The 20,854-nt window shown below is 41.4% G+C and overlaps 1 protein-coding gene across 1 annotated transcript in view; it reads left to right on the plus strand.

Moving 5' to 3' along the window:
- The window catches only part of NUAK1 (NUAK family kinase 1), a 46,753-nt gene extending 26,588 nt beyond the window's left edge, over positions 1-20,165 (plus strand). Inside the window, exons 3-7 of the mRNA XM_041416610.1 lie at positions 7,166-7,317; positions 8,600-8,665; positions 14,484-14,603; positions 14,894-15,026; positions 16,104-20,165. Of these exons, the coding sequence (XP_041272544.1) occupies positions 7,166-7,317; positions 8,600-8,665; positions 14,484-14,603; positions 14,894-15,026; positions 16,104-17,257 (1,625 nt within the window). The 3' untranslated portion in view covers positions 17,258-20,165. The remainder of the gene's footprint in view (positions 1-7,165; positions 7,318-8,599; positions 8,666-14,483; positions 14,604-14,893; positions 15,027-16,103) is intronic.
- The last annotated feature ends 689 nt before the right edge of the window (positions 20,166-20,854 follow it).

A 20,854-nucleotide genomic window follows, 5' to 3' on the forward strand; every position in this document is an offset into this window, starting at 1 on the left:
CTGCTGAATTGGGGCCAGGATGCTTATAAGAGTGCTGCACACTTTGCATTAACAAGGCACAAAATACGGATCTCCCAAGTAAGATGCACTCCTTCTTTTTTCTAGGTTGCATTTTTGGTACTCTTAAGAAAAAGCAGAGAGATTCTCCATCATGTGTCTGCCAGTTCACAATGGCTTGAGCTAGGTTGCGTGCTTAATCAGGAGACTGGTTCAGCTCTGCTTTCAAACCCCAAAGGCAGTAGATAATTTGACAGTGTGTAACAGCAGTGGCATAGTATTCCAGGTTACTCACTGCACTTGCCAAATACATGTTCAATCTCACGCTTTGTGCCAGACTTCATGCGACAAAGCATAAACACACTTGGTGTTTCACGCACACATAGGCCTGTCTCTAGTGTGGGAAGCTGTGTCAGTCAAGTCGCCATATCATCAGCAAAACCAGCTGCATTGTCAGAAATCTGCCTGTGTGGCAGCTGTTAAAGGTGTGTGGACACAAGCCATTGCTGAGGAACTTCATCCCTGCAGCAGCGCTGGCTCAGACAAGTGTCTCCTGCCATCAGCTGCATGTGGACCTCAGGGTGGGGCAGCAGCCAGGGGCCAGGGTGACAAAATAGTCACCTATCTCAGGCTGTGACAGTTCAGAGCAATCCCAGCCTCTGTCCAAGCCCTTGCTATCTCCTGGTTTTCAGACATAATCAAAACAAACTTTGGTGCCTGATGACCCCACCCGTTCTGTGTGCAAAACACCTGAAAAAGCCACGAGTCCCTTTAAACGTCACGTGGATGACTGGGCTTTAATCAAGAATGTTGGAAGTTGGAAAGCTGAAAGAATTCTTTTTTTTTGGCCAAGAGAAAGTACTTCAGTAGTGATAGTGTTTAACCACATTTCTAATTGATTTCCTCTGATTATGTCGGCTTTTGACTTTCGAGTGCTTTATTCTCATTGTTTTCAGTTGATAACATCCAAGAACATCAAGTAATATTTCAAGTGTCTGGAGATACTAATGAAACAAGAATAAACAAACTTAACTCTTTGGTTACCATAACCCAGCTTTATGAATTTCCTGCCATTCAGGGTGATCACCTAAACAAACTTCATCGGACGTGACATAAACTCAAATGTGTGAGATCACGGGCAGGTCTGGTTTAAATGTCAAACTGATTTCCAGCAGCGGTGAAATTTATTTCCATCTTCCCATTTACACAGTCCTACCATAGCAATGTAAATATTCCTCTCTGAAGTTCCTCGACAGTTTAAATAATATTTAAATAAAAGGGAGTTAGTGCTTGTATTCTTTGCCGAAGCAAAGTCAATTAGTGTAACATTATTGTGGCCAAATTAGCAACTGTCATTTTTGCTTCCTTCTAAAGAGCAAACCATCATAATCTACATATCCTCAGTCTTGCTCTGTGAGAAACAACTTCACCAAGGATAATAGTTCCCATTCTGATTTAATCTTCTCACTGGGGAGTAAATTATAGCACGCTCTCTGATTTAAAAAGATTATTGCAGGATCTTAACTACATTCCTTTAATTTAAAAGGAGATGCAATTTGGCTGAATAAGGCCATAATTCAGGAAAACAATTTAACTCAAGTTTAGTATTAAAATACATACTTTATATCTTGATATCTTCAATTATAATTAAGCATATGCATAATTTTATGTGTATGCATATATGTGGTTTTCTCATTGGATCTGGGATATTTTAATGTCTGCTGTATTCTCTGTTAAAAACAGAGATAAAACCCAGCTGAAATAAAAATTATGCCAGGGGGCTGTAAAACAGTCAAAAACACAAAAGCTGAATCAGGCTGAATTTCTAAGGTAAAGGACAGTTTTCGATACTCACATGACTTTTTGAAGAATAATTCAAGGCTTATTGCACAAGTGAGGTAAGTGGGTCATACATGAATTTTCTGAATGAAAAGGTTATTCTAGTCTGCATCTCCAAAATTAAAAACAAACTCGCTTGTTCTTTTGATTTGGCTGACCTTTAATAAAAGAGCATTTTGTAGCAGTGGAAAGGTACTTCTGTCTGCGGCTGTTAGGAGAGTAATAAAAATACCGCTGAATGGAAAGACACCAGATGGAAGGAATGTCAACATACTGGAACTAATTTAGGAGATTGCTCTGATAGAGAGCAAAGGCATGAGGAGAATTCAAATGGTTCCAGTGCAAAGAGATTGGCCGCCCCTCTTAAACTAACAAACTAAAATCCTTACCACAGGGTTACATGTAAACCAAATGGAATCGGCCCACGAGGAGATAGTCTTTTGGCGGGGGGAAGGAATCCACCACCCTCAGCACTCACTCTGACTTTAGTATTCTATGAGCTTGGAGGAAGGGCAAAAGCCTCCTGCCTTTTTTTTTTATTTTGGTAGCAAGTCAGTCCAAAATGAACTGTCCTAATAGAGAGGTGTACAGTGTGCCATTAAACCTTTCTCACTGATGTTTGCAAACCATGCCCATCTGTGCTTTCAACAGTTTTATAGTGAAGCGCATCTTAGCAGAGAAGAAATATAGTGAGTGTGTTCATTTGATGTCAGACTTGTCCCATGAGTTTCAGAGGAGGTGACTTTGGTGTAGCTAGAGAGATGAATTTGGCAGTAGTGTTGAAAAGAAGAGTGCTGATGAGCAAGAGGTCAACCAGTGCTATTTGGAAAATGGAAGGCTGTAGATAGAAGCTGAGTTCATAATTTCACAGCCTCTAACTATAAATAAGTGGAGAGATTATATGCAAGAGCTATTACTATAGAAGAACCACCTGTGAAAGAGGGACAGATTGTTCACGTTACAAAGTGTACTTTGTCTGAGATATCTCTTTGATAGTGAAAAGTGAAATTCTTTCCCAATTTCATATTTATATTCTTCAAGGAACTTTGAAGTCAGAAGATTTGTTTTCAAATATGAGCCCGGAGGTATAGACTTTTTCTCTGTCACTTTTAAAAGAGAAACAAACATGTTAGAGTTAAGGGTGGGATTTAAAGAAAAGTAAGAAGTCTTTGACTACTGTATGTTAAGCACCCTTTGCTGCTTGGGTTCCCAAGGCTTTTGGAAACCAAAACCAAATGGTTTTGACCAGACCAAGCCCAAGGAGACTCGTAGCCCTCGAAAATGCTGTTTCTCCACCTTGCTGTGGCCAGTGTCCTAGTCCTTTGCTCATCTCCTGGGAACACAATCACGCTGTTCCTTACACCATGAGGTTCATGCTGTTCCTGCTCCTGGTTCCTGATGTGCTCTCACACTGCTGTCTCTGCTTCCTCCCCTGTGGCCACATAAAGTGCAGCCATCTCCACAGTTGGCAGGCTCTGTCTGCTAAGGAGCAGTAGTGATTTGCAAGCACTACTCTGCAGCAGCACTTGACCACTATGGCTGAGGCAGTGCAGCAGTCCTCCCGTCACATCAAGGTCCTGTTGCAGCTCTCAGAGAATGTCAGCTTGCAGAGTGGTGAAAATAAACACCGTGACTCAGAAATAGATGGCAGCTGGTAGCGAGCATTTCTTGTCCCCTCTAATAGGTGAAGCTTGTGCCTTGTATCTAAGCAACCCCCCATCTTGAGTCTTAATTGACCGGCCCTGCTATCCATGTATGGGTGTTGATGCTGACAGTTCTCTGCTTGTCTAATTTGGCTAGCCATTTACAGAGTACTTATGGTTTGAAAGGAGCTAAAGCAGCCCCACCTTACTCACACATGGTCTTCATCCCTTGACCTTGCTCAGGGCTGTGGAGCAGGCTTATATGACATGGCTGTCCCAGAAGTAGCAAGATTTGGGAGGTTCCTGGGGTTCAGCATCCTGCCAGAGCCATGCTTCTCTGCTGGCAGTAGGTGCAGCCAGGGTTCAGGCACACTTCTAAGTGGGGGTGAGTTTCAGAATGAATATGCAGTAGGATGGCAGGTAATAAATAATCTGCAGCCAATAAAGAGTGAACCAAGCAGTCCCAGAAGCTATATGGAGGCAACCCGTCCGTCATCAGCCCACAGGTTACAGCCCAGGTGCTAACAGGGCAGTATATTTATTGCCTCATTATTCTTTGCAGTAAGTCAATCCAGCCTTTAATTAATGCCCTCTTCTCTTCCTGCAGCCATTGGCCACAAGGCTTTCTTGAGCATATGTTTATAAAACTACATGCTGTGCTCAGAAGGGAAATTCAGAAGTGCCTGTGTGAAACCTGCCTGACATCTTAATACTACTGTGAAAATTCATGGTGTACTTGGCTGATGGTGTGAGACTTGCCAGAATACCACCTTGTCATTTGCCTGATAGTCATGACCACTAAATTCCTCTTTAAGGCTCCTGTGTATAGGCATAAATCCCACTGCCTTTCAACCTCCTCTTTCTTCAGCTGGAGCTCTCATTTTTTTGTCTGCTGTTCAGTTCCCTCTCTGCAGGAAATAGCTGCGTGTCCACTCCTGAGGTTCAGCTGATACGGTGGAGGTACTCTGACATGAAATGGTGCAGTTGTAAAAAAACACCTCCCTATTCACCGCTGCTCCTGGATGGAGAAACAATTTGCTGTTTAATTCTGTAATTGTTCAGCTATGATGATGGTGTGGAGGCCTCTGTAATGTTACCTAAGTTCAAGGACAGTTTCCCTCTCAAAATTCTTCCTTGTGAAGAAAAGTGTGCCAGTAAACTGAAAGCCAAATACGAGCTTTTGGAATAATTCTGTTTCCATTGATTCTAATGTGGCTTTGTGACAAAAATTTGAAATTTGGAACAGGGATTTATGCTTTCCTAAATTCAGCTTGATGGTGTTATCTCAGTTTCCTAGAGGGTGTAAGAGAAAATCTGAAATGGAAAGTGCCTTTGAATGCACATTCCTCCAAACCAAATGCTTTCCACCTCATTTCTGTAGAAATGTTGGAAAATACATCTGGATCAGGACTTGTATTAATACGGCAAATTTGAGTCTAAAAGAATTGCATTTTAGGATTTAAAACTTTAGAAAATCAAGGATGATTTGAGAAAACTCTTAGGACTGAGTAATGAAGGCAAAGTTTTCATAAAAGCACAGCCTGGAAGAATGCTCTATCGTGGCAGGGCTGTTATTGCTGTTGCTGTCATCAGCAGCACTGAACGCTTGGTGGGGCATCAGCTTTTGGGGGAGTGGGGCAAGAAGAGCCAAGGGCAAATGTGCCTGTGAGCTGAGGGTGGTCCTCAGTTGGAACTGCTTGGGATATGCATTTCCATGAAAGTACACTGAGATTGTCTGTGCCATGTGGCAACTTCACCTGTATGTGCGTGATACAGTAACTGCTGACTCATGGAATCAGCTGGAGTTTGGGGGAATTTTGTTGTTGTTGTTGTGTGGTTTATGTGTTTGTTTTAAATCATATATCCTATATGAGAGCATTTCCAGTGATTTGTCTCAGCTTACTATTTCTTTTTACCTTCTTAAACAAGCCTGTACCTAACAAGCATTTCCGAGCTTAGAGAAGCGAATGTGAGCATTACTGTTTTATTGGTAACACATCACAGCACTTCCCTGTATGACATGGGGCATGTTCAGTTTTTCCCAGACAGTATCAGTCTGTCGTTCTTGGAGAGGATACTGTATGTATAATCCATCCAGAGACAGCTTTCCCAGTTTCCGAAGTTTATTGCTAATGAGGATGCACATAGGATGTAATCGCTGGCAGAGGCCTCTGCTTCGGGGTACAGTGAGGCCAGCAGACAAGTAAGCAGCCAATTTTATCTGGCTGTTTGCTCTCTCTTTTATCAGAGCTGTTTGGCTGGGATTCAGGGGTGTTAGAGTGAACTGCAGAGGCTTTGGCTTGTAGATTTCAGTGACAAGGTGTGAGCGGACATGATACAAGGCCTAAGAGAAGTAAATATGTGTGTGTTAAGAGGGGCAGCTTCACATTTCACTGCAAAAGCTGAAGCTTAATTCTGGGGTTTTTTTTAAAATCACCAAAGACTACTGGCTAAGCTTTGATAAAGAGATATAGGAAGGCATCATTACAGTAGGGCTGGTCAAAACTAGCATCTGTTTGTAATAAACCCTTTAACCTCATTAATTTGTATACGCCTTGCTGCCAGTATGACCAGGGCTGCCACAGATAAAAAGAAAAGGAAAACCACCATGTTTTCATATAACAGTGGTTACTTATGGCAGGTGCAGGAAGTTTCCAGCGGGTTGCAATGGATTTTTGCTGACAAAAAAGAACTATTTAGCAGCCAGGACATTACAGCAATTCCAGACTATTAACAGCCTGCTTTACTAGATTAAATATTAGTTATCTGCCGCTCACAGCGAAGTCCTTGACAGCATGTGACACAGCATAATCTCAGCCCTGAAGGAGAGTCGGGCTGTGACGTGTATGAGATGATTTTCCTTGCTCTGCTTACGCTGGCGTTGTGCATTGTTGCCGGCTCTGCACAAGCGACAGAGGATTACAGCATGCAGTCTGTGACATGCAGTGGGACACATGATAGGAGCAGGAGGTAAGGAAGCTTGAGGAAGAGTTGGTTGCATGAGACGGGGTATGGAGCCACACTGACAAGAGCTGTACTGTTCTGGAGGTGCTGCAGCCACAGCAAGCTCGGGTGTCCATGCCTACTGTGCTGTTACACAGAGTTGGGATAGAGGAAGGCACATCCATCAGTTGGATACTTTATGGATTTTGGTGTTAGGTGAAAGCCAGCCAACAGTCATTGTAAGCCAAATGACAATCTTGTATCAGTTACTGAAGACAAGAATTTATTATGCCTTCTATGAACCCTTTCCAAATGATATAAAGGCTCCTGTCTGCTTCTGTCCTCTGGCCTCAAGTGGGCTACTTGTACAAGGAATTCTGTGCTGGAGCAGGAGCTGATATTAATGTATTACCGGCACAAGTATCCACACCTCACCTCACTAGGATAATTTGACTTGACCACCTTGTGACCCCATATTATTTGAGACAAAGAGGTTCATGTAGCCATATGAAAGAGAGGATAAACTCAACTTCCTTCTCTTGGTCTGAGATGTTGTAATCTTCCTCTGGTAAAAAGTAGCTTTGGAACTTGCTTTTTGCAGTGGGGTTTGTTAGTACATCTTTGCAGGCCTCAGTGCTGGTCTAGGATGTGATCAGACATTCTGAGTCTTCTTTACTCTTTCAAGTGTCAATTTTCAAATGTATTGAATCAACTGTGGTGTTTTTTTCTTCTCTTCTGTGCAGTGTTTGAAAATAAAGATAAGATTGTGATCATCATGGAGTATGCAAGTAAAGGAGAGTTGTACGATTACATCAGTGAGAGGCGGCGATTGAGCGAAAGAGAGACAAGACACTTCTTCCGACAAATAGTCTCTGCTGTGCATTACTGCCACAAGGTGAGCTAAGGATTTCACGGTAAAAAATGCTGTTTCAAGGCTGATTGCTGGCATATATTTCAAAGCATGTCTGAGGCAACAGCATTCATTATTAAATATCAGAGTACATGATTTTATCAGTACAACAGGACAGCTTCATTAAAAGCACTACACAGAACTAGTGCCTTTTTAAAGACTAATGATGTTTTCCTGTGCTATGACAGATACCAGACACACCCTTACTTTACGCCTACCTTGCATTTTTGCCTTTAAAATAATTCTCCTGACATTTAAAAACTCAAAAATTACAACATCAACTAAAGAAGGCATCCCATATAACCTCTACAGCATTAATATTAATACATTCAAACAAATGTTAGTTTGCAATTTGAATGTACTAGTAAACAACTTTAGAATAGGAGATATAATATATGAAAGAAAAAGCCAAGAGAAAGCTGTGAAGTTAATGCATGAGCTTTAGTATGTACTCATTCTGGATAGGTAAAAGTAACTTTACCAGATGTAGCAGGAAAGATACCATTTGCTAATGACCTTATCCATCATGGTACCCACTTGGAATAACAAATCAAGTAATTAAATCCAAGGTAGCAGACTGGCTGTCATCATAGACCTTTTATCCCTGTTTATGAAACAACTGCATAGAGCCAAAACTTGTGTGAAGCTAAAGGCAATGACCAGCTAACACAATTTTAATTTGAATTCTTAAAACACTTAAGTCTCTACTTGAATTCTGATAAAAATGGGATTTCTCAAAGTCCTCATTGCATGGTGCTGAAAAGCTGCAGTGCCATTCCTGATGCATTTAATTTTCCCAAGTTTCTGAAAGAAGGCTCTGACCTAGACCCAGTCTGTCTGCTTCCATCCCTAACATTTACAATCCTCCGATCCACATCCGCGTGGCTGCTCATTGGAGGAATGAGGGCTTCTGTAGGGGCTGACATCATTGACAGATGCCTTTCTGGTGCCTGGGAAGAATATCCTGCTTTCACACAGTGGGGGCAGGATCCAGGATGAAATTAAGTTCCGAAAAAACACCCCCCAGCCCTCCGCCCCCAACCCCCTGCTGTTTCAGAGTGTCTGTGGGAGGACAGATTCCAGTCATTCTTCCCTTAACCACACACCAAGTGACTAATACAGCGCCTGCCACTAGTCACTGGGCCATGAGTGTTATGACAGTGAAATCAGCCCTGAAATGTAGATGCAAAGACCACCCTGCCAGCTCACCTTTAATTTTTCCAATATTTTCTCATGCTCTTCCCCGTTTTTTTCTTCTGTGTTTCAGAATGGTGTTGTCCACAGGGACCTAAAATTGGAAAACATTCTTCTTGATGACAATTTTAATATTAAGGTAGGATTCTTTTTCTCAGTTTCTCAGAATGGATTTGCATGTTTTATAAAATTTTTGCCCAAGGTATTAGAAGAGCCATTGTTATGGTAACAGCTACTAGGCAACAGCACCTGGCAAGAGGCTCAGAGGTGGAGGTTGGGGGAAGACACCACTGATTCCCAGTAATACACACTAAATGAAGCTTTGTATACTTTGGAGGTGAAAGCCCTGTCCTGCCATGCAAAGGCCACAAATCCCAATGCGGTATCTACCCACTGGTAGAAAACAGCAGAGCATTTTGTGCAATCGGGCATATTGTACAAATGATATTATTGCTGGCTGCTTCTGGGGCTAGGAAAAAACCGATCTGGTCTACAGTGTTCAAGTGCCTCCTGCAGAACAGTCTGAATGTTCTTTTGATCATGGCTGGAAAATAAGCAAATAGAGTTTCAAAATAAACCTAGTAAAGCACATGTGCTTCATTAGGAAATGGCCTTGGAACTTCAGATACAAACGTATACTTTGGATAGTGATGTCAGTGATGTAATTTCCATGCCATTTCTCCCCAGTGAAACCATGAGAATGACCTTTTTTCCTGTCTTTTTCTTCTATTGTTTATAGCTGTAGCACAAAGTTAAATAATGCAGAGATCTAATTTCCAGAGTAATTTCCTATATATATCCTATCTATATTCCTCTATAAAATAAGTAATTTCCAGGTGGCTGAATCTGTTTCACTTTCAACTTTGTTCTTCCTTGGGTTGCTGGATGTAAGGGTGGCTGAATGTGCTCATCCATGGACAAACAAGCAGAGGGAGGAACACCAAAGAGTTTCTGTTGATGCTTGAGCATCCTTATTTAATTAAAAAAGTAATCAAGGAGCTACTTGCCTAGCCCAATACCTAAATAGCCTGGGTCTTCATTTTGTCTCCCCTAAAAGCCTGTAGGCACTGGCTTCTGTGCTTCAGTGGAGAGACTGTGCTCATTTCGAGCTGATGTGCAATGGAAATGGAAAGTAACATGTGGTAGCTGCCATCTGTGTAACGCTGATGACAGAAGCTAACTTGGATCAGCTAGTGGATTAAAGGCACATAAATATGTGGTTTCCAAAAATAGGCTTTTACAGAAGGCCCATCCAGTGCAATATTTAGATGTTTTGCTGTTAGCATGCAGCGTTGGAGCAGACCTCCCCTCTCCTGTTCCTACAGGGACTCTGTCTGCAGCAACCAGAGCCATTCTCAGCAGTGCTGAAAACAAAAAGTAGCCTTTCTAGGGCATTGTATAAGAATCAGGCTTCCGCAGGCAGGATGACCTTTCTTCCCACATTACACGCCAAACTATCTTCCCAGCTAATCAGAGAATTCTTGAGAGAAAAGAGGAATTTGTGGAATTCGCTAGCTGTGGAGGGCTGGATCTCTGCACTGTGCTCCTCATATGCAAAACCAATCACTTCCTCAAGCCTCTGGGGAGCTGAGCTTTGTCAGACAGCTCTGCTCCTGCCCCTCTGTCCTTTGTGGGAGGTGTTCTCCTGCGGGTAGAGTGGAAGGATGGAGCAAGGACAGGTGGCTTTGTCTGGTCCACACTTGGAGCTGACCCAAGGGCTTCAGAACCACAGATGCATTTCAGCTGCCATAGCGAGTGGCACTGCTGTGGAAGAAATGCAGGTAGCTCTATCTCCTCATTTACCTTCCAGTCATTTGGACGTGCTTTTCTTGAGGGTTTCCCTTTCCTGACTTGCATTGTGTTTAAACTGCTGTAGGTATTTTTCATATTTCCAGCCTTTCCTCAGCTACATCTCTTCAATGTTAAGGCCTCTGAGCAGGCAAGGCTGCCTTGGCATGGACAAGTGGCTTCTTGGCTGTACCCTAGTCACTACTTGTGCAAAGGGTCTCATGAAACTGAAAAACAGACTGAACTCGGGAAGGTATTGATATTTCATACATCTCACAGTCGATAGTGTTTGAATTTGGGTTGCTTCAAGAGGTGACTTCTGGTATGGTTTTTCTTTTTCTCTGTGCTCGCTTTTTCTAAACCTTGTGACTAAGGTCAGCTTTGAATACTTGATGGTAAACATACAGCCACTATTTCCCTGATGCTGAAGCTTTGAATATGTTGCTGTGGTTGCTGTGTTACTTGCACAGAATTTTACTTCCCACTTTTTCTTTGTTTCACTAAACAGTAACCGTTGGCAAGGAAACACATATGGAACTGTAAATTATTTATTAGGAGTAAATTTATCAGGTCCTCATTCTGAGAGTATTTACATGTGGTTTGTTCAGGCAGAAAAAAATGCAGGGGTTTGGTACTGACTGAAGGCTTCAAATACTCAGGGGAAGGCATTTTCTAGAAACAGATTGATAGTCTTATCTGTACTTTCCTAGTATTTATATTTCATTCAGTGGATTACAAACACAAAATTGGTGGTTTGATTTTAAGAATGAGAAAATTAAAAGAATCTCTTTTTTCTTGGGTGCAATGTGCAATTAAATACATGTTTCTGATGAAGCCAGTGATCTATGCATTCTGATTTACAAAAACATGTCATAAAAATGTGAAGAAAAAAGAGGATGTTGTAAAAATGGATCCCTGTACAGCAGCTTAAACAATACTTTTAAAACAGGGAATAAAAAGGACAAGTAATCCATTAGAAAATATTATCCAACCTAAAAGGGCCCCAAACCATTTTGCTTGTTACTATACCAACTTGGAAACCATTCTTAAGCTTTAGATAATTAAACGAAGGTCATGAAGCAGTGTGAAGACATAAGAAGGGGTTTGTTTTGTTTTTAAGAGTTGTAATGGTGAGTAAAAACCTCTGGAAGCAGAGTCATGTTAGAATACAGCAACAAGGAAACACCAGTGTCTGGAAGCAACAAAAAGTACACATTTTGATGAGTTCTGCATATCTACAGGCCAGAGGTGGAGTGCAATGAGAGGAAAAAGGTGATCCAATCTGGGGTGTATTACTAGGTTTTTCATGGACTTGTATACAGTACTATTTCCTGCAGACTTTTACTGAAAACCACTAAATGCAGCAGACGCAAATGAATCAAATCAGCTTTAAACACTTGTGAGACTGAACATCCTTGTTCACAGAAGGGATGAGGACGGTTCCTGGGCTGGGAATTGCAGCTAAAAGAGATGTCTAGCAGAGGTTGACGTAACAGTATGATCAACCCCAATGTGACAGAAGAATAGAACAATGCAAGTATAACAGTAACATAATCCTCCTAACTGCACATTCTCTTGGGCTGGTAAGGGGACACCAATCAGACTAACCACTAAAAACCCACAAGGGTTTTGTATATATAGACTAAGTGTATGGAACTGGGATTTACTTTGCTGAAGTCTCACCAACAGCACGTATATTTCATTTGATTTAAGAGACGTAATTATTTCTCTATCTGCACTACAGAGAGACAGATTCTTAAGTGGAATAAAGCTGACAATTTCCATGAGTGTGAACTTAGTGGAATTTATATTCCACACTTTAACAATAACTTACATCTGGTTTAACACAGCTAACAATAAATATGAAACATATACTCCAGAAGCAAGAGGAATGGAAGTCCACTTTTCTGCTCCTCCCAATTTAGGAAGTTTTTTTGACTTTTTTGACTTAGTTCCATTTAAGTGCCAAGAACATGAAGTAATGTTGGCTTCTATTAATCTTGTTTTGGGGGGCATGACAATTTTAATGGGAAAAGCTGATAAACATCAGTCTGTTAGCATGGGAGTGGACTGTAACATAAATACTCTTTTCCTGAATGGTCAAAATGAAAACATGAATGCCCAAGTCTGAGAGTTTCTTAGAGTGAACAATGGTATGTATCCCTATATATATATATATATATATATATATATATATATATATATATATATGTATATTCATGCACATCCACATGCATTTTATACATTCCATGGTGTTAAGGGAATGTATTTTCATAAGGAATCACACTGTGCAGTGTTTGTCCTTGTCTTAGCTGCATCCTGAACTAAAATAAAAATCAATGACCAGCACAAATTTTTAACACTGAAATGATCCCATTCTTCCCCTGATTGACAGGGCACACTTCATAAGGCTTAAAACCAACTTCCTGCAAGCCAGGCATAGTGACTTGATAAGAAAATGGAATTTAAGGCAATTAAGTGCAATCTGAGCCATGAGAATATGTTTGCAGACTGCAATTCTACACCAGCTGTTTTCAATGACATTCCAACCATACAATGAAGACTTTACAAACCGCATTTATTTAAGGGTTGAATTTTCTGCTGTTGGTTGATAATATACTGTCTGAGGGACTGAGTGAATTCAATCTATGAATGAACATGTTGAGATGAATTAAAATTAATGAACAGAAATCAGCTGCTCTTTGAGCAGGATGAATACAGATTGTCAGTGAAACACCTGCACAAGTATAACATCAAAATAGGGAAGAGTGAAGCATGAAATCTCATATCTGACTTATGACTTTTAAAGTTGTGTAAAAAGGATATATAAAAAGTTTGTATTTCTAACATGAAAGTATCTAACAACTATATATCTATTTCTATCTGTTCATAAAACATATATATGTTCCTGTTTTGGTCTCAGCTGTGTCATTTTTCAGTGTAACTGTACTAGTTGAGGTAGTAGAGACAAAGACTTTACCTCTTCCAAGAGTTCACTGAACATTGTAATTCAGCAGGTATTAGAGGCATCCATGATACACCTTTTAGAAAGACAAGAGTGAATTATGGTGCTGGCAGGTCCTTTTCTTTCCCACTCACTTTGTGTTTTCTTGAATTTTCTCTGGTGAAAATTCCTGGGATTTAATTTCTTTCTGGTAGAAAAGACATTAATAAGGTGAAGAAAACCCAGAGAAAACTCCTATCTTTTATATCTACAATACGTTTTTTATGCCTGTGCTGTATGTCTTTTATGTAGGCAGTAATACAAGTATCTCTGGGAAGCAGAAACATTTGGGTTTTAAACGAGATGAAAATGAGATGGGTTGCCTTGTGCTAGACAAACAAAGAAAATGCAGAGGTTGTGGGAGTATTTAGTGTTGCTGTCCTCAGCCTTTGTTTTGTAAGAACAAGAACAGAGAACTGAAGTAAACAAAATATTTGGACCTGATCCTGCAATTCCTGCATGGGCAATATTCCCAATAGTCCCAAGGGAAGTTTTGTTTGTGTTGGGCAAGCCGGATTTGGGCCCATTGTTTCCAGTTAGGAACCAGACTGTGTTTATTATCTCGCGATAGACATCTCGTGGGCTTAACAGCTCAGATTCCTCAGCCCCATGTCCCTGAATCTGGAGGAGTGAGTGACTGCCTCGCTTTGCCCCTCATTCAGGCGTAGCTACATTCCAGATGATTTAAAAAATCACTTTCTTTAGTAATGCTTAGCTTCTTGCAAGCTGCCTTCTTCCTCCTGTTGAATTTAAAGGTTGTGGCTTTTGGCTTGCATTTCTGTGATAAGAAGGGTGGTACTTTCTGCTTGCTTTCCTCTGGTATTAATCACTATACAAGATGAAGAGTAGTCAGTGGACAGCCGACTTTCCAGTATGGGATTGTCTTTGCAAGCATACATAATTCATCCAGGATAAAATTACCATCTGATGGTTGTGCAGTTGGTGGCCTCTCTGTGAGTGGACCCAAAGCATCGTTGTTGCTAATCAGGAAGACTTAACCTGGGAACCCTTCTTCTCTGAGGGATCTTTAGAGAGAAAATTAAAATCCACATTGAGTTTTCCTTATGGCAGAGACAAATACAGCTAATTCTTTCCTGATAAAGGATTTTTTGTTACTTTAAGATATCATTAATATTACAAATGCCTTATTCAATTCTATTTACAGATTGCTGATTTTGGACTCTCCAACCTTTATCATAAAGACAAGTTTCTGCAGACGTTTTGTGGAAGCCCATTGTATGCTTCTCCTGAAATAGTTAATGGACGGCCTTACAGAGGCCCAGAGGTAAGAAGGGTCAGTTTTTCTGTGGTGATATGGGGATGATAATGTTCTTGAGAGGGAGTCTTAATGCAAATGTTACTGTACATGTGAGTTCTCTTGGGTCTGTCTCGTATTTGAAGTTCTTAAGCTGCTTCTTGTTTATGTTGCCTGTGGGTGGTTAGTGACATGTCAGATACCATTTTGCCCAGCAGTAGGTGCAGCTGGACATGATGCTGTTCTTGTGGGGCTAATGGCATGGAGAAGGGCAGGGATCAACTTTCCTGGGCTTCACACATATTGTGTCTCTATTTCAGGTTGACAGCTGGGCCCTCGGTGTATTGCTTTACACTCTGGTTTATGGAACGATGCCCTTTGATGGCTTTGATCACAAAAATCTCATCAGGCAGATCAGCAGTGGAGAATATCGTGAGCCAACACAGACCTCAGGTATGAAAAAGGAGGGAGAGCCGTGTACTGAGCTGACAGCCGTTCAGAATGGAGCATTTTGTTTGGTCCCTTCCAACAGTTTACAGTGTCATTTTAGAATGATGTACACAAAAAAAAAAAATCTCATTCTCCTCTGAGTTCATCTGCTATAAATTCCCATCTGGGCACAGCACTTTCCAAAAGCCCTTTTGAAATTAAAGTTTTGTAGCAGATAGATTTTGTTGCCTTGGGGAGCTGTAATGAGCTCTTTTAAGTAGTTCTGTGGCAGTGGAAGGTCTGGTAGCTATTGCAAGTGGAGTTGTTCAGACAAGCTGTAAACTGGTACAACATACTGGTACAGATCAGTCCTCTCATTACACTGTGGGCTACCACAAGCAGAGAGAGGGTGAATGGTCAGAGCAACACAGTCTCTTACTAAAGAAAGCAGGCCAAAATCTGAATTAATGCCATTGTGTTTACATTGGCTTCTAGGATAGCACATTAAGCAGTCACCTGACAGAAGAGTAGCAGCTAAGTCTGGCTCATTGATTATAATGACTCCTTGCCACCTTAAATATCTATGCAAATACTATATTTAAATGAATATTTATCCTGTTTTAGTTGTTTGCCATTCCTTTCAATTTTCTGTCTTCTCACTCTCTGTATGGAAATAAACCTTTACAATACACAGAAGACTACATTGTTTATGGAAAAAGTAAATACAGAAGCAATAATGTATAGATAATTTAAAATACCTCAATTTTGTTTTATTTTCCTCCAAGTTTTGTCATTAGAGTCAATAGGTTGGTGACTTCCTTCAGTAATATGGAACTATTCACTGTCTAATACAGTAAAAACATTAATTTATTGGATCACCCAGAGTTAATTTTCCAGAGTGAATCATATTCTTCTGACAAAATAGTGCTCAGAGGCATTTTCCATCATTTACTGATGGTCAAAGCCTTGTTCCTTTTCACTTTCTCTGTAGTATGGAGCATTATTTTTGCTCATTTGATTGTCTTCATGCTTTCAATTTAAACTGACAAACCTAAGAATGCCCATGTTCTAAAAATGTTACATGCCATTCTTCACCCATAGATGCTCGTGGTCTTATCAGGTGGATGCTGATGGTGAACCCTGAACGCCGAGCAACCATTGAAGACATTGCCAACCACTGGTGGGTTAACTGGGGCTACAAGAGCAGTGTCTGTGACTGTGATGCCATGAGGGACTCTGAGTCCCCACTGCTGGCAAGGTTCATTGATTGGCATCACCGTTCTACTGGCCTCCAACCAGAGACTGATACCAAAATCAAGTGCCTTTCTAAGCCCAAAGGTCCTGAAGTCACACTAGAGAGACAAAGGTCTCTGAAAAAATCAAAAAAAGAAAATGACATTGCACAGTCCATCCAGGAAGGAGGAGCTGAAAATGCCACCAAACCGACCTCCAAGAGACCCAAAGGCATCCTGAAGAAAAGAAGCAACAGTGAACATCGCTCTCACAGTGCAGGTTTCATTGAAGGAGTTGTCAGCCCAGTGTTACCCTCTGCTTTTAAGATGGAGCAAGAGTTGTGTAGGACTGGTGTGGCCATAAAAAGTGTTGTAGAGGGAGAGGTAGCTGGCAAATATGGCACTAAGCAGTCTTCACTAATGCCAAAAAAAGGAATCTTAAAGAAGACTCAGCAGAGGGAGTCTGGCTATTACTCCTCTCCAGAAAGAAGTGAATCTTCTGAACTCTTGGACAATAATGATGAGACAGTAAATAGTGACACTTCTCCAGGGGTCACAGAGCCGTCCAGAAATGGGTCTTACAGCCATTCCTGCAGGCGTAAGGGCATCTTGAAACATAACAGCAAGTATTCTACCAACAGCACTGAACCTGCTTTGATTAGCCCTGACACACCTACGCTGGAGGCCATGGAAGAAATGGTCTTGCCTGGGGACGCATTACCTCGAAGTTACAGTCGCCCTTCGAGCGTAATTAGTGATGACAGTATTTTGTCCAGTGACTCATTTGATTTGCTGGATTTGCAAGAGAACAGGCCAAACAGGCCGAGAATACGGAGCTGTGTCTCTGCTGAAAATTTTCTCCAGATTCAAGACTTTGAAGGACTTCAGAACCGCCCACGGCCACAGTATCTAAAGCGTTACCGCAACCGTCTGGGGGACAGCAGTTTTTCTCTTCTCACAGACATGGATGATGTGACTCAGGTCTACAAGAAAGCCCTAGAGATCTGCAACAAGCTCAACTAGCAGAGGGAAGATGGAAAAGGGAGGGAAGGGAGTTATTCTGTGTACCTTTATGATGGAGTAAGCCAGGTCACTGATTTGCTGACAATGGTAGGTTTTGATTCAGAGGAGTTGACTGTACCTGCTTAGCTGAACTCCCAAGTAAAGTTACCCCAAAGCCATCTCACACTTCTCTAATTTGTGTCCTCAAAATATTACCTTCCTGACCAGAGAAAAACCTTTGGTCTTTGTATCTGTGATGAAAGCACATCAGGAGCTAGCAGACAAAAGCATCAAGACTTGATGGCTCAAAGCTAGACAGAATTAAAACTGGAAGTGAGGGACACACATTTTGAGAGGTTTGTAATTAATATTAGATAAACTTTTTGAAGAGATGAGCTGAATTCTTCAAGTCAGATTTGGATGCCTTTTAGAACAAGAGGCTTTATGTCTTCCTGAAGTTATTTGTCTGGGTACAGTGATTGCTTAGTGGGAATCTTTGGCTTGCAATATGCAGGACACCAGCCGAAGTGGTGATCATGGTCCCTTCCACCAGAGTAACCTGAGGGGTTCTGAATATGTTCTAAGGTAATTTGAGAGACTTGCCCCGGAAAAACCTCATGAGGTGTTTGTGGACAAGCATTGGAGGAGGCATTCATATCTAGACCTCCCACAGTGACCAGACCCATTGCTCTTCAGTGAGTAGAAAGTTCTAAAATTGTTTCCAACTATCAGCAAAAACAGAGCCACAGAAATGATAATGGCAACTGGAAGGAATGGGTGTTATCAGCAACTAAATGACCTTTTAAGGCATTTCAACCCATATGTTCAATCTGTGACTCTTTCAAAATGGTTAGCCAGATGAATGCCCAGACAAAGATGGATCTGACAAAGGGTCCCAAGGGTTAACTGACCCTCCAATCTAGAGTTCAGTCACTGTCAGCAAATGGTGCCACCTTGCTGCTAGCTTGTTGTATTTGGGGGTGACAGTAGTTTGCAACCAGAATGTTAGGTAAGGAAAAGGTTGTAGAATGTAGGAAATGGATAGAGGTCAGAAAGTTAATGGGAAGATGCCTTTCTGCACATCAAAATGTTTCTAGGTTGGTGTTAATGGAGCAGAAAGAATTGAGTAATGAAATGATAACAGTAGATTGAATAACAGAGTTAGCATAAAGTTGTGGGCCTGCTTCTATCTAGTGTAGCTGGTACTGAGTGTGCAATGATACCAGTTTGAAGAAAACAAAAGGATATTTGTTTGTGTTCTCAGACATATCCAGCTATCCAGACCGAAGGCTTCAACTCCCATAAAGGTACCACATGGGTCTACTGGATTACCTGAATGTAAGCCTATGTCAGAAAGGCACTGTGTGTTTGACAGGCCTGGGCAAACTGGAATCTTCAGGCCCATTTCAGTCTCATTTCCATGAGCATAGCCCCTGGCTTTCTTGGAAGTGCACTGGTGTGATTAAATCACAGGTTTCAGCTGATGATGTCAAATGATCCACAGCTGCAAAACTTGTATCCATACTCATACCCAGAGCAGGGGGGCATGGGGCAAGTTCTGGTCTCACTCCTGCCCTGTAACTGGAACTGAAAGCAGAGTTTGACCCACTGTGTCCCAAATTGTAGAGATGGTGCAGAAACTGAATATAGAGTTCCTCTGGGGATTCCTTGGGAATTGGGAATAAGTCCATATATCGTTGGCATCTGGGACAGGGAGCTATTTCACTTGCAGATTCCTTTTATTCAGTGTGTCATGGTACTTAAGTCTGCTGGTTCTTCCTGAAAATCAAGTGAGCTACCTAGCATAAAGATGAACCAGCTTGTTTGCTAAATCAGTTAATCTGTGGAGAGCCTTTACCTTTTCCTTATCCACTTACACTGGACCAAATTTGACTCTGAAATATACAGCGTCAATACCATCAAATCTCTCAGAGATGTACTCTCAGGTGGTCAAGTGAAATCTGACCCACTGTTGTTTGCTCAGGAAGGGCAACTGCAGGTCACTTCTCTACAGATGTGTACCTCTCTGTATGATATTCAGACATCTCATCTTCTCTCACAAGCCCTGCATGTGCTCTTTTACCCCATCCCAAACCAGCACCTTATTTTGCAGTGTGTTGATTTAACAGGTTTGCTGTGGTGCATTTTAAAACAATTCAACATAGCCTCCATGGCCTTTCTGAAAAAAGGGTGGATGTGCCTTGCAGCCACGGCTTTTAACTCATGACCTGGGGTGTAATAGCTGCATCCTCAGCTGGTGTGAGTCAGTGCTGTCCTGTGCAGTTCTGTCCAGTGCATCACGCCTTCCCTGCACATCTGGCACTAAACCTTGAGTGGAGTTATAGATGTTTCAGGACGAAGGGAAGGGAGCTCAGCTGGGCATGACAGGGAAGTGAGGAGCACTTTGAAGGCTCCTATCTGTGAGGCTTTTGCCCAGGCCTGCTTCCTTGTGTACAAATGTGAATGAGTGAGTGACTGCTTGCTGCCAAACTGGAAATGTTACGTAGGGGTTTACTGGCATGTTACTGGCATGTTACATGTTTACTGGCATGTTATCATTCCTAGAAGAGAAGAAAAAAAAACTTGACTGCACATTGTTACTATTAGTGTTGTGATTCTTATTTAATTTTTTTTGTAATACAAAGTCAACTTTTGTATTTGATTTTGTCTTTTTTTTTTATTTATTGGTCTGAAAGCCATTTCAAAGTTATAATAATATATTTGGTGTAATTTAATTGGTGCAACATTATTTTACAGCTCCGGCCAAAATTGTTTGGTGTTATTTTTTGGGGTTTCTTTGTTTTTTTTCTCCCAGTCCTTGATTGGTTTGAGCTCTACGAGGCACACAGGGAAAAACGCTGGATAATCACCCGAAGTGTTTGTATTTTTAATCTGATACTGTTTTTTATTAAATAAAATGAAATTACTGTAACTATGAAGAGTCTCTCTCTCCCCTTTTTCACTGTACATCAGCATGAGCTAATGCCAAATGGTAATGAACTTGTCATGCAGAAATACAGCAGCATCTCAGCACTTTGTACCAAGTTGTTTATGCAAACCTCCTTGGCTCATTTGTGCATTTGAATATAATGTGGGTGGCCACAGAGATTCCCTTGCTGTGAAGTATTTGGCACTGCAAAGCACACAGAGCTTTCAGCTCTAGAAAAGTTTGGTGGAGAACCGGCTGGGGGTTTTCTGTTGAAGATAAATGATGTTTGTGGGCCAGGTGTGCTGTAGGTGAGACAGAGCTGGCTGAGCAGACAGAGCACAACTCATTCGTAGCTCAGAGACAGATGGTCATGGTCTTTTCTCCTCCCTGTCTGGGAAGAGACAGTTTATTGACAGTGTTTTTTGTTGGTAAAATTTAGGGGGTTTGAGCAGTAATTAGATAAAAAAAGACTGATGGCCATTCACTGCTGTTGAGTGTGCAATGATTTTGGTCAGATGGCTCTGAACAGACAGAATAATCAGCTGGTGAGAGGGGAAAAAGGGGAGTCAGTTTTCATTTTTTTTGGAATCCCCACCAAGAAGGCTTTAGATTGTTTTTCTTGGAAAACAAGTGGGCATCATAAGGGAAGCTGGGTGTTAGGTATGCTGTGTGTGCTGAGGACTTGTTAA

This window comes from Onychostruthus taczanowskii, unplaced genomic scaffold (assembly GCF_017590055.1).
Source record: "Onychostruthus taczanowskii isolate IOZ18803 unplaced genomic scaffold, ASM1759005v1 scaffold53, whole genome shotgun sequence".
Taxonomy (NCBI): Eukaryota; Metazoa; Chordata; class Aves; order Passeriformes; family Passeridae; genus Onychostruthus; species Onychostruthus taczanowskii.